Below are 12,379 nucleotides of genomic sequence, written 5' to 3'. Positions count from 1 at the left end.
CTTTAGACCCTTTAGTGTCTCACTCCAGTCTTTCCTTCAGCACATGGCAGATCCAGCTCCCTGCAGAGGGAACTTCTGGCCCTGTGGCTTCCCTGTGTTAATCCCCAGCTCCTTCTGTTCCTCTGGCACCTGGATTGTCACAGGCTGGGGGACAGCAGGGCAGACATGGCATTCCCAGGGTCCTGCTGCTTTCTCCTCCCTTTCAAGGAAGGATTGTAGATTCCATCATGAATCTACAATGACAAAGGCACTAAGGGAAATTCCTAGCACAGCCTAAATAATCTCAGTTGGATAGAAGATGACAACTCCTCAGCCTAAATAATCTCAGTTAGATAGAAGATGGCAAGTGCACAATCTGCTCTTCCAAGGCTTGGCTTTATCCAGTCCCAAACTGCCTGTGCCCTTGGGAATGCAGTGCAACAACTGGGTGTGGTCCTGGTTCCAGGGCACCATGATTTTCTCTTACTTGTGAAGCAAAAGCTTTTAGTTATTGACAGCAGCTGAAATAATAAATTATGTAAGAGTGAAATTGTTAAAAAAGGTCAGCTGAAGACTTGAGTCTCATCTCATCAGCTCCAACAGGAGCAGAACACAGTATTTCCTGAGACCTTGGCCTTGATCTCAGCATGCAGGAAGGGATTGGTAGGTAGCTCAGGGTTTTTTTGATCATAGTGTCAGTCAGTTCCAGGCAGGGAAAAAAGCAAGTCTGAAACAGGCAAAATGCCCTTTCTCAGTCACAGACATCCTGACACACAAAAATGGAGGAATTGCTTAAATCCCACTGATACCAACAGCAGCCAGCTGCCTCTGTGACACTCAAAAGACATTTTGAGTGTCTTATCCTCAGCCATTTATTTCTCTGTCCCATTTTCTGCCTCTCTCTGAGAAGAGAATATGCATGAGGAGCCCATCTGAATGCTGTTTGGGAGGGAGGAGGTGTTCCTCTGTGGAAAGGGGAGGTCTGGCTTCTCCTGCTCTCATTTTCAGAGAGTTCACAGAGTCTAGACTCCACTCTGTGGTGGGAGGGGGATTTTTATTGAAGTAGAAGGTAAAAAAGAATAGATTCAGTAGATCTTCCCTCTTGTTTGATTTAGCTCAAAGGGATCATCCTTCTGTGTAATCATACCAAGGTTAGCTCTGTTGTTGGCTGCACTGGCCACCCTCCCCCCCTAGGTAGGTAGGAGAGGCTCCAAATTACATGACAAAACAAGAACGACAAATTCCTTCAGAATGCACAGTTGTAAAAATAAAAGATTTTATTTGTAAAGCATCTTTGAGAAAATTGTTTAAAATACCACTTTTTTTTTTCCCCCGAAAACATTAAATACATTTTGCATGAACAATCCCAGGACTGTTCAAGCCTCCTGTACATCTATTTAACACTATTTACAAGGGCATCAAAAAGGTTTACTGACAATGAGGATTTGCTATTCAAAGTAGGTCCCTCAAAAAAGAAATAAAAAGAGTATTAACATAAGAGAGAGCCCTCATTTGTATTTTCAACAGAGCTCCCTGGAGAACTTGTATTTACTAACAGAATACATTGTTGAGTGACTACTCAGGGAGTAGAACACCAAAGATAAATACATTTAAAAGCCACATAATATGAGTTTAACAAATACTAATCACTCTCTTTCCATCAGTGAGGTGTCTGTGACTCCACACCCCAGACCTAATCAGGATAGACGAGTTGGCACTATGTGGAAGGAAAGGGAGAGCAAGGCATGCAAGACCCTGTTTCATAGGTCCCTGCTATTAAAAATAATATTCCAGACAGGGTCCTCAGCAGGGCTCTCCCAGGAGCTGTGTTTTAGCACAGGGAAGGAGGGATGGGAATGCTGGCTGCACATGGAGCAGAGCTGCCTGTGCACCACCACTGCTGATCTCCCACCCTGTGCTGCAGTTCTGGCACCAATTTACTCTCACCTGTGCTAAATAACCATAACCTAATCCCCCAAAACCAGGGGTGTTCAGGGGCTGTGAGCCAGGGCCTCAGCACCACGGGATACTCAGTGCCTGTACAGGAATTGTGAGCGTAGGCAGACTGACAAAATATACAGATACAGGGAAAGCTGGTTTGAAAGGAAACACAAATCCTGCTGGAAATACAAACAGCACCTTTATCATCTGTTCAGCACATTCCAAGCAGGAAAAACTGCACCATAGTAGAAACAGCTTGTAACTTCACCAGAAGTGCAATGAGGAGTGGTGAGAAGAGGTAAAGGTAATTTCTTTTAATTGCTCTAAAGCATTTAAAAGAAATTTGAAGAAAGGTCTGCTCCAATGCCACAGGAGTTGCTTCTATTGGCCTGTACTTTAGGGTTATAAAGAGCAGGACAAAATTGCACCATCCTTGCTCAGCCAACCATTTTGACAGGTGAATAAAATACTTTTGGCTCAAATTAACCTGATGTTTGCCTTCCCCATCTAGTAATACATTGAGACTGTGCTGTGAAACCACACCTGTATTTAGCATGCTATACATTTGATATATGTAAGCAGTTATTTCTTCATGGCCCAGCAATTAAAGAAACCTTCATTTCAGAAGCCTTCAAATCAAGTTTTTTGGTCCACCAGACTTCTATAGGAAATACAGCAGGAGATGTATCCCATTTTTCTCCAAACTCCTAATCAAGCTGCATATGCTAGAATGCTAATTACCCTGGGCTCAGTCACAGGAGAGAAAAAGGCATCTTTATAAGGTGACAAAAGTCTCAGAGGAGGTGAATCACCATTGGCCAAGTGCACAAAACCCAACAGGATGGCTCTGGGCTTAGCTGAGCATTCAAGTGACCTGCCACAGCTACCAGGCTCAGCCACCCTGGTTTCAGTGTCACTTAAATACAGTATTGAGTAGTTTGGATCCTGTCTCTCTAGATTGCCAGTGTTAGGAGTCATTGCAGTACCTATAGGGGATAGGCTGAAGAGAAGTCCCTCTGTTTCTCACTCTACCACGTGTACAATGTGGAAAATCCCATACCTGTTTAAAGGAAGATACATTAAGTGCTGTTAAAAGCTCAGGAGTTTGGTAGTGGACATTGGGAAGGAAAGGGTGGAATTATCCTAAGTTAATATGCGCAATTAACATTGAATTGTAAGATAAATATATTCATTTTCTGCCTCGCCGGAAATATTTAAGTGAAACTGATGGTTTATCTTATAAGTGCTTGTAGACAAACATTCCGATGAGTCCTGAGGGTTCAACCAAGTATTTACCTGATCTTCTCCTCACATAGATGAAAAACACTATTGCCAGGAGAATCAGCAGTAATGCAACTCCAAGTAAAACTCCAAGGACGATCACTGCTACTCTCCAGGAGGAGCTGTTGTCAGTTGAGGACTGAACAGACTGAACGGACTGAACAGACTGAACTGGAAATTTAAAACACATTTTAAAAATGTTAGCTAGAAACAGTAAAGAAGTGGGTGTAAGAAATCCTAGAGCCCAAAGTGACAGCTGTGTTTTACTGCTTGGCAGCTTTGAGACTTTTGAATAACATCGAAAATGTTTTTGTGTGTGGTGAAGATTTGTTAACTAGAAATCTTTTCTGAGGGTCCTTGTGATCTTTTGGTGACACCCATAACAGCTGCTCTGAGGATTTGCTGGATGGGATGGTGTAATTTGAGAGTCTTTAGATCCTTTAGTGTGAAGAGAACCCATCCCTTGAGTCTGGAATTGGGTATGTGTAATGACTCTTTAAAATAGGTCCATGACCTGTATGAAATCACTATGTTTGATGAATGTTTAAATAGGTTACTTCAACAATTTAAATCTCTTGAAAGAGGGAAGTTAATTTATCATCTTGATGCAACAGCAGTAGATCTGACCCTTTAATCCCCACACCATTGTAGAGAAGCTGTTTGAGCATCACTTACCTTGGACTTCAGTTTCATTCCCAAACTTGCTCATGACCACTTCTCTCAGGTAGTCCGATACATTACGCACATCTGTGGCTTCTTCTTTCAGCAGCACAAAGACAAAATCAGCAATCACGCTGCCGGGTCTGAACCCCAGGATGACAATGTAGAAGTGGTCATTCCCCAGCCTCTCCTGCATTCCTTCAGCAATCTGTGTGAGGTGAAATTGAGATTTATTCCACCTGTCAGTCAGCTGAGGCAGAGCAGGAGCACACACACATCCTGCACGCATCAGGACATTAAATTTTCTTCACTTACTGCTCTTTTGAGGTGATCCCATTGGGATAACAAATTAAAAAACTTATTGAAAGAGGATTCCTGAGGCACGCATTGTCTGTGATTGAAAATGTGAGATCTGAGTTTGACTTCCAAAGCTCCAATCTGTTTAGCTAGTTATCAATGAATAATGCATTAAAACAAGTTGTCCTCCCTCACAAACCCATATGGGACCCCGACTGTACAAAATTTGGAATTTACAAAGAGCACCCAATATTTCTAAAGTTATGTCCAGTGTCCCCTAACTTTTTTTAGCATGTGCAATTAAACTTCAAGCATGGTCCTGCGCACACTACCAGCACAGAACTTGATGTGAGAGGTTTAAAACTTATTTTTGTCACCAGATTTTCAAATTCATGACCTTACAGAATACCTTTGCGAAGAGAGACAAAGGTGTGATTTGCCTCTCAATCATTCTGGCACAAACCAAGTGTATTCCCATGACACCAATCAAAATCAAATCAATTGCACTGATATCTCCAAAAGGAGAGTCTTGCTTAGTGCTTTCATTTGGATACAAAGCAAGAACAAGCAGTCCCCCTTTTAAAGTAAGACTGGTTGAAATGTTTTTGTCAGGGCTGATCTTTTCAGAAAATTAGGTGTTTGATTCAACCCACTAAGAGGAGCTATCTTCTCAGTGTGGATAAATATGGTATTTTACCTGAAAAATCTGAAAGATTACTATTTTTTGTAGATGATAACAAGCCTTGTTCTGAGTCACTGCTCAGTTTTCTGCCTCCATCTTTTCTGTGGGATAAACCCCCACCCCAAACTTTACATCCCTTTAAATTCTTTGGCCAGAGGCTCCAAAAATACTTTTCTTTTCCTCATCTTGATGAGCAGTCTAGATAGGAAACCTGATTTATGCAGGCAAAACTGTAAAATTTCAAAGCTACAACTACAGAGTGGTAGTACCATGGAATATAGAAGAAATAGTTCAACATTCAAATTGAAAAAAAAAAATCCAATACAGAAATTGTCTATACTTTCAATCACGTTAGTACAGCCTCTCTTTGATTTTGCCCTTTTTTGAAGAAAAGCTGACACTTTGCATGAGGTAAAAGCTTATTAAAAGCCAGCAAAGGGATTCCTGTTGTGTTCAGTCAGGTTGGAGGAAACCTTTTACCTCCACTAAAATAAATTTTCTATCCATGAAGTGGAGATGTTGGCAGTCATAAGACAAGGTTACCTCCGAGTTGGCGTGGTGAGAACAAATTAATTACTGCTTTTGAAATCTGTGGAGTTTCTTAGCTAAAGGGTATGATCATCCCCCTAAAAATAGCTGTGTTAGTTATTTAAAGCTGTCTACCCCAATCTCACAGCAGATTTACCTTTCCAGCAGGCTTATATACATCAGGATTCCTGAGAGGTGTTGAAATGATTAGGTTATTTTTTAACATGCTGCTAAAGACAGTTGAGTGGCAGACTCCTGTCAGCATCACTAGCTCCAAGCTTCCACTTTCTCTTCTCATTTTCCCCTGAGATGGACCCCTTGGTACTTTGTCCAGCCCTGCAGCCACTTCCATGGAGTGAATCGCCAATGACCTGGACTCAGAGTTCACACTTGCAGAGTTTCCATGTTTCCAGGTCTGTGCTGGAATGCTGGTTTTGAGTGACATCCCTTTTTTTTGCCTCCACAGGCATCAGTTTAGTGAAGTGAGAGAAAACAAACCAAACTGGATGTTCCTTACAAAATTAGAAATTTAAAGGACCTTTCACTAAATAACTCATATTTGAGGATGGCTTAGGGAATATTGCTCTCCTCATTGGACAAGAAGCTGTCTGTCCTTGTAGATTTTGTGCTTCCTATACCGTTTTTTCTTTTTCACCTCTCAGAGTCTTGATTTAACAACGAATGTAGGAGACTAAGGTTGCTAATCACAAGCCTTTCTGCAATTCATTCATGTTGACAAAGAAGATTTGCATCAACTTACATTTGTTTTGATCCTTTCAGATTCTGTTTTGTAGTCTTCACTATTAGAGTTATAAAGTGTATTATTAAATGTCTTGCTTTTAAACGTAATATTGCAGGCAAATGCTTGGTCTGGAAAAAAAATTAAAAAAAGAAGAAACAATTAGGTGAATCCCAGGATTACCTCCACAATTGATCTTTGGACTTTATTATCTCATGTATTTATAATATGAATTGATAAAACCAGAGACTACTACTACTACTACTACTAATAATAATAATAATAACGTGTATCCTGTGTATCTGATGCAATGGCTTTGTAACCTTCAGAGCTGAATTTCTCCAAGACATTTTTCAGCCATCACAATCCTCAAGACTTGTTCATCATTCCTTTATTATTTAGGGTGCATCCCACTCCCTAATTCAACAGGCACTCTCCCATTGATTCCAGCAGAAGCAGCACCAGGCTGTTAGACTCTGCAAGGCTCTGAGTGAGTTTAAATCCTCCTGAGTAGGTGGATGAGCCCTGAGCCAAAAGAAGAAAGCTTTACATAGAAAAGTCCAGACTAAAATAGAGCTGGAAGCTGACACTGAAGTTTGATGGAGGCAGCTCCTCCACCAAAGGAGTGTGAACTTCAAGATGCTGTGTGAACTGGCATCATAAAGCAGATGGCAAAATACTCATGGGAGATACTATATTGTGAAATAATACCCCGTAGTTATGGATAAACAAATGTTGAGGTTCTATAAACTTACTGGAGCAGACAATGCCTTGTAAGTCAGAGCAGCCAGTGCTTTGTGCTGAACAAAAATCAGCTCCTTTGAAACAGGAAGTAGGATCTGCAAAATAAATGTAAAAATCGAGATAATCATTTCTGTGCGTGCATTGTTAATGCTAATAAGAAAATTATGGAATAGGTGAAAGTCTTTAATTATGGCCAAGGAGTCACCTAAGCAGCAGTTCCTTTGGCCCAGTGAGAACTTGGAATAGCAAATTATAAACTTGGAGCATATCAAAAGAGAGGCAGGTGGTGGGTGGGTAGGTGGTATTTGAGAATTCACTGAAATAGCATTGAGAACTCTGATTTCTTATGAGAGCTAAAGATATAGGTTGTGCTATTACGTGCTTGTACAACTCAGGTAAGCTAGATGGAGTTTTCAGAAGTAAAAGTCACCTGCAATTTCTTTTGGAAAAAAAATATGCATCATGGAGCCTCAGAATCTCAGTATGTTTGTCTGGACTTGCTAATCTGAATTATTTATGAAGGGTCAAAACCCATTGAAGGCTGGTATAGCATGTTTTGTGTGGTTAGCTCATTGGATTATATCTCCAGTCCTCACAGAATTGAACATCATCTTTAATTTCACATGAAATATGGATGACTTGGTCTGTATTGCTCTTTTTAATTGGCTTGCAAACAATTTTCTGGTAGGGCTGATGGCTCCAGATTACAAAAGGAAACAATTTTTTATTTTTCTTCAGTAGAGGAACTAATAAATGAAAGCCGGTGGAATGAAGAATTGAAAGATTTCAATGGAAATAATGATGAGAATTCCTTGGCTTTGTGGTCCTAAAGACTAAGAGAGAGAGAGTAAGTCCATCAGAAGGAGCCCCCACCGTCAAATGACAAAATAATTGCCCTAGAAGGGTTTTGAAAATAATCAGACAATCCACTGGAGAACTCAAAAAAGGATTCCAACAAGGACATTTATGTTTTAGAGGTCAAGAAATGCTGGAAGAAAGCAACAATTGCCAAAAGTAAAGTTAGATCTTTCAAGTAATATAAAAAGAAATTGTGAGCACTTTCTCAGGCACTGGGAAAGTATGATAAAGTGCAGCACAGTTTTATCAAAGGTGGATCATTCCAAAATAACCCAGTGGCTTCCTTTGACAGGCTGGCTTTTAGATTCTCTTCCAGTGGTGGAAAAGCAAAAGTATACAGTGCCAAATGGGAATTTTGTTAGTGGAAAAAGTTTTGTCTAAAGGAATTGGCTAAGGGGGAGTTGGCAATGGGGAGTTTTAAAAGGAGAAACCTTAAATTAGAGGGATATTATGTGTCATGTTCCTTCAGAACCAGTTTTAACACAGAGACACAATTAAACTGTTAGCCTTAATGTCTATAACTTAGGATGAAATTAAAAAGGTAACAATGGCAATTAAGGACTGCCTGCATTCACAAGAGCATGTAGAACCTAAACTTCACACTGCTAGAATATTTTCTGGTTTATTTACAATCAAAATATCCTGACTTCTGTGCACAATTATCTGGCTCAATAAGACAACATGATCAGAAATTTTACAGAGCGAGCTCTTACTCTTGCAAACTCCCGTTTAATTCAAGCTGTCCTATCCAAATAAGGAGATGAGTCAAATAAATAAAAACTACTTGCAAGAATAAGACTCTGTAAGATCAAGTCCAGATCATTTGGCAACAAGATACTGTGAGTTCGTATTAATTAAAAAGAAAATCCGGGGTGATGGAGGAGGTACCTGTGCGGACAGTGACTGAAGTAGATTTATTCTCAGCACAAGATGACACTGCCACAGAAATGGTGTACACATGGCCAGAAAGTAGGTTTTTAAACACAGCTTTCGTCTCATTTGTAGTTTTTGTGTTTATCTCCTTTCCATCCACGATAGAGATGTTGTAGAGGCTGCCTTTGCTGCTGCTGGTCCAGTTGAGTTGTATTTCTTCTTCAGTCACGTTCTGAACTTCGACGGACACTGTCACTGAAAAGTGTGAAAGTTTCATACAGCTGAGAGCAGTTTATTTCACTTCTGCAATTCTATACATTTATTATTGAAGAAAAGATACAAATGAAACGAACATAAACTTGTGTGGTTTTTTTTTTTGGAGCTGGCTTCAGTTTTCCACCTCATTCTCCCAAAAAAGCAGAAGTGAACCATTTCCTCTATAGACAGAAATCATGCATTAATGTACTTTGGCTGATGGCTCCAAAACACAAATGGGTGATATTCTGCTTGCTTTCAGCCTTTGTAACTGCAGGCGAAGTGTGGCAAATGGTCAGAATTGTACAATGTTGCTTTAAGATAATAGAGAATTTATGAGAAGAACATGAGCATTCTGAAGTGGACTGATATTTGACTCATCCTGATATTCTCAGGAGGATGGATTTTTAAAATACCACCAGGAAAACCTAAGTTCAGAGCAGTAGAGACGCATTTATTAAATGTGTTTCATAATAGGGTTAAGAAAAGTCACCTATCACAGTGGATTATGCCTGCAAGCAGGCACCCAGTGAATATTGACTGGATCCAGGGGAGCTTTACAAAGGTGCAGAAATTACCTTGATTGATATTTGCATAATAATGTATTTTCAGTGATTTCATCAGGCTTCCCTGTCTGAAATTACATCCAGGGATTTTACCTCACAGCTGATATGACCAATGAACGAGAATATTGTGTCAAATAGGATCATTTTCATTCTACTATTCAGTACCAAATATTTACTTACTGCAAGGTGCTGACGTAAATGTGGTAGTGGGAACGGAACTAGATGTAGATCCTGTAAATCCAGTTGTATTGGTGTCTGGAGGGACTGGAGTTGTTGATCCTGTTCCAGTTGTACTGGTGGTGTTGGTGTTTGAAGAAACTGGAGTTGTTGATCCTGTTCCAATTGTACTGGTGGTGTTGGTTTCTAGAGGGGCTGGAGTTGTTGATCTTGTTCCAGTTGTACTGGTGGTGTTGGTGTCTAGAGGGGCTGTAGTTGTCTGTCCTGTTTCAGTTGTACTGGTGGTGTTGGTGTTTGGAGAGGCTGTTGTTGTCTGTCCTGTTCCAGTTGTACTGGTGGTGTTGGTGTTTGGAGAGGCTGTAGTTGTTGATCCTGTCCCAGTTGTACTGGTGGTGTTGGTGTTTGAAGAAACTGGAGTTGTTGATCCTGTCCCAGTTGTACTGGTGGTGTTGGTGTTTGGAGAGGCTGCAGTTGTTGATCCTGTTCCAGTTGTACTGGTGGTGTTGGTGTTTGGAGGGGCTGTAGTTGTTGATCCTGTTCCAGTTGTACTGGTGGTGTTGGTGTTTGGAGGGGCTGTAGTTGTTGATCCTGTTCCAGTTGTACTGGTGGTGTTGGTGTTTGGAGGGGCTGTAGTTGTTGATCCTGTTCCAGTTGTACTGGTGGTGTTGGTGTTTGGAGGGGCTGTAGTTGTTGATCCTGTTCCAGTTGTACTGGTGGTGTTGGTGTCTGAAGGAACTGGAGTTGTTGATTTACTAAGGCTGGTCGTAGATGGGGTTGCCAAGGATGTGGAAGGGATGGAATGGGAGGTGCTGGCAGTGGGCTCAGCTGTTCTGATGCCCTGGCTCGTGGTGGAACTTTCCCCTTCTCCAGGAGGGCTGGTGGCAGTGCTGCCTGCAGGGGCTGTGGCAGGTGAGGGGCTCCCCGTGGGAGGTGAGGTGGCCGTCACCTCTGTCACCTCCACCGGGGGCTGTCCCTGTGTGAGGGTGGGTCGAGGTGCTGGTGTCTCCGTGCTGCTGCCTGCTGTGGATGAAGGGCTGGAGGCAGTGGTGTGTGAGGCAGGAGAGGTGATGGAGGCAGAAGGCACTGGATTAGTGCTGGGAGCTGGGCTGGGTGTTGCCCCCTCTGCTGTCACACTGGGTGGGTGGGATGTGGTGACCAAGAGTGTCCCAGTGGTGCTGCTCTGCTGTGGGCTGGAAGTCACAGCTGGCGAGCCCATGGAAGAGGTGCCAGAGGTGGAAGGCACTGGATTAGTACTGGCTGTCCCGGGAGCTGGGCTGTGTGTCACCTCCTCTCCAGTCCCAGTGTCCGGCTCCACACCTGTAGCACCAGCGGTGGAGAACACGGGCACCATGGGCAGGTGGGGTGTGGTGACCAAGGGTGTCGCAGTGGTGCTGCTCTGCTGTGGAGCCACAGTTGGGGAGCCCATGGAAGAGGTGCCAGAGGTGGAAGGCACTGGATTAGTGCTGGTTGTGCCAGGAGCTGGGCTGGGTGTCACCTTCTCTGCTGTCACACTGGGTGGGTGGGATGTGGTGGCCAAGAGTGTCCCAGTGGTGCTGCTCTGCTGTGGGCTGGAAGTCACAGCTGGTGAGCCCATGGAAGAGGTGCCAGAGGTGGAAGGATTGGTGCTGCCTGTCCTGGGAGTTGGACTGGGTGTCACCTCCTCTCCAGTCCCAGTGTCTGGCTCCACAGCTGTAGCACCAGCGGTGGAGAACACGGGCACCATGGGCGGGTGGGATGAGGTGACCAAGGGTGTCCCAGTGGTGCTGCTTTGCTGTGGGCTGGAAGTCACAGCTGGTGAGCCCATGGAAGAGGTGCCAGAGGTGGAAGGCACTGGATTAGTTCTGGTTGTGCTGGGAGCTGGGCTGGGTGTCACCTTCTCTGCTGTCACACTGGGTGGGTGGGATGTGGTGGCCAAGAGTGTCCCAGTGGTGCTGCTCTGCTGTGGGGCCACAGCTGGGGAGCCCAAGGAAGAGGTGCCAGAGGTAGAAGGCACTGGGCTGGTGCTGGGTGTGGCAGGAGCTGGGCTGCTCGTGGTGGGCTCTGCTGTCACCCCAGCACCCGACTCAATTCCTGCAGTGCCAGCAGTGGAGGAGGGAGAGGAGAACACGAGTGCTGGGGTTGGGTGGGATGTGGTGGCCAAGAACATCTCAGTGATGCTGCTGGTGCTGCTCTGCTCTGGGCTGGGAGTCACAGCTGGGGAGGCCTTGGGAGAGGAGGAGGAGGATGAGGAGGAAGAGGAGGAGGAGTGTCTCGTTGTGGTTGAGCTGACAGGAGGGGAGGAAGTAGTGCCACTCTCTGTGCCCGTACTGGGGGCAGTGGTGCTTGTTCCTGCTGTTGGGAGTGCTGGGCTCATCCCCAGTGGACTCCCTTTCCTCGTGGTTGTTGTGGGTGTAGTGACCATCATCCCTCCTCCATCCATTATCATCATCATCGTGGGTAGCCAGGTTGTGCCCAGGAGGGAATTGTTTGTTTGGGTGTTGGGCTCTGGCACAGAGGCATTTGAACTGTTTGCAGCTGGGGCAGGGCTGGTGGTGTTGTTTGTGTTCCTGGAGACATTTATGTGGCTCCCAGCAGTGGCAGTTGTCTTGTCTCCTCCCTCCAGTGCAGTTACAGTACCTGTCAGAATTTCAGAAATGTGGATTATGGATTGTTGCCCTGTAATTCTGCAAAGTACTTTAATAGTCTACCAAGTGTGACTTTGTTCCTGTGCAAAAAAAAATACTTAACGTTCTCGTCTTCATTGTTATTCCTGTCCTTCCTCATTCCCAATTTTTTGCTATTCCTCAACTGCCATGAAAT

The 12,379-nt window shown here is 43.7% G+C and overlaps 1 protein-coding gene across 1 annotated transcript; it reads right to left on the bottom strand.

Annotated features, from left to right (window-relative positions):
- Nucleotides 1-1,316: 1,316 nt before the first annotated feature.
- On the bottom strand, nt 1,317-11,303 carry LOC310905780 (uncharacterized protein; the record flags this gene model as incomplete). The annotated part of the gene is made up of 7 exons (XM_083854472.1): nt 1,317-2,980; nt 3,217-3,372; nt 3,877-4,069; nt 6,129-6,238; nt 6,863-6,946; nt 8,598-8,837; nt 9,584-11,303. 7 exons carry the CDS (start codon nt 11,301-11,303, stop codon nt 2,949-2,951), a joined length of 2,535 nt encoding a protein of 844 aa, XP_083710598.1. The 3' UTR covers nt 1,317-2,948.
- Between the last annotated feature and the right edge of the window lie 1,076 nt (nt 11,304-12,379).

The sequence above is a fragment of the Zosterops lateralis genome, assembly GCF_965231275.1.
Source record: "Zosterops lateralis genome assembly, chromosome: 2".
Lineage (NCBI taxonomy): Eukaryota > Metazoa > Chordata > Aves > Passeriformes > Zosteropidae > Zosterops > Zosterops lateralis.
Note: the sequence above shows the minus strand (reverse complement) of the source record. Positions and strands in the feature narration are given on the sequence as shown.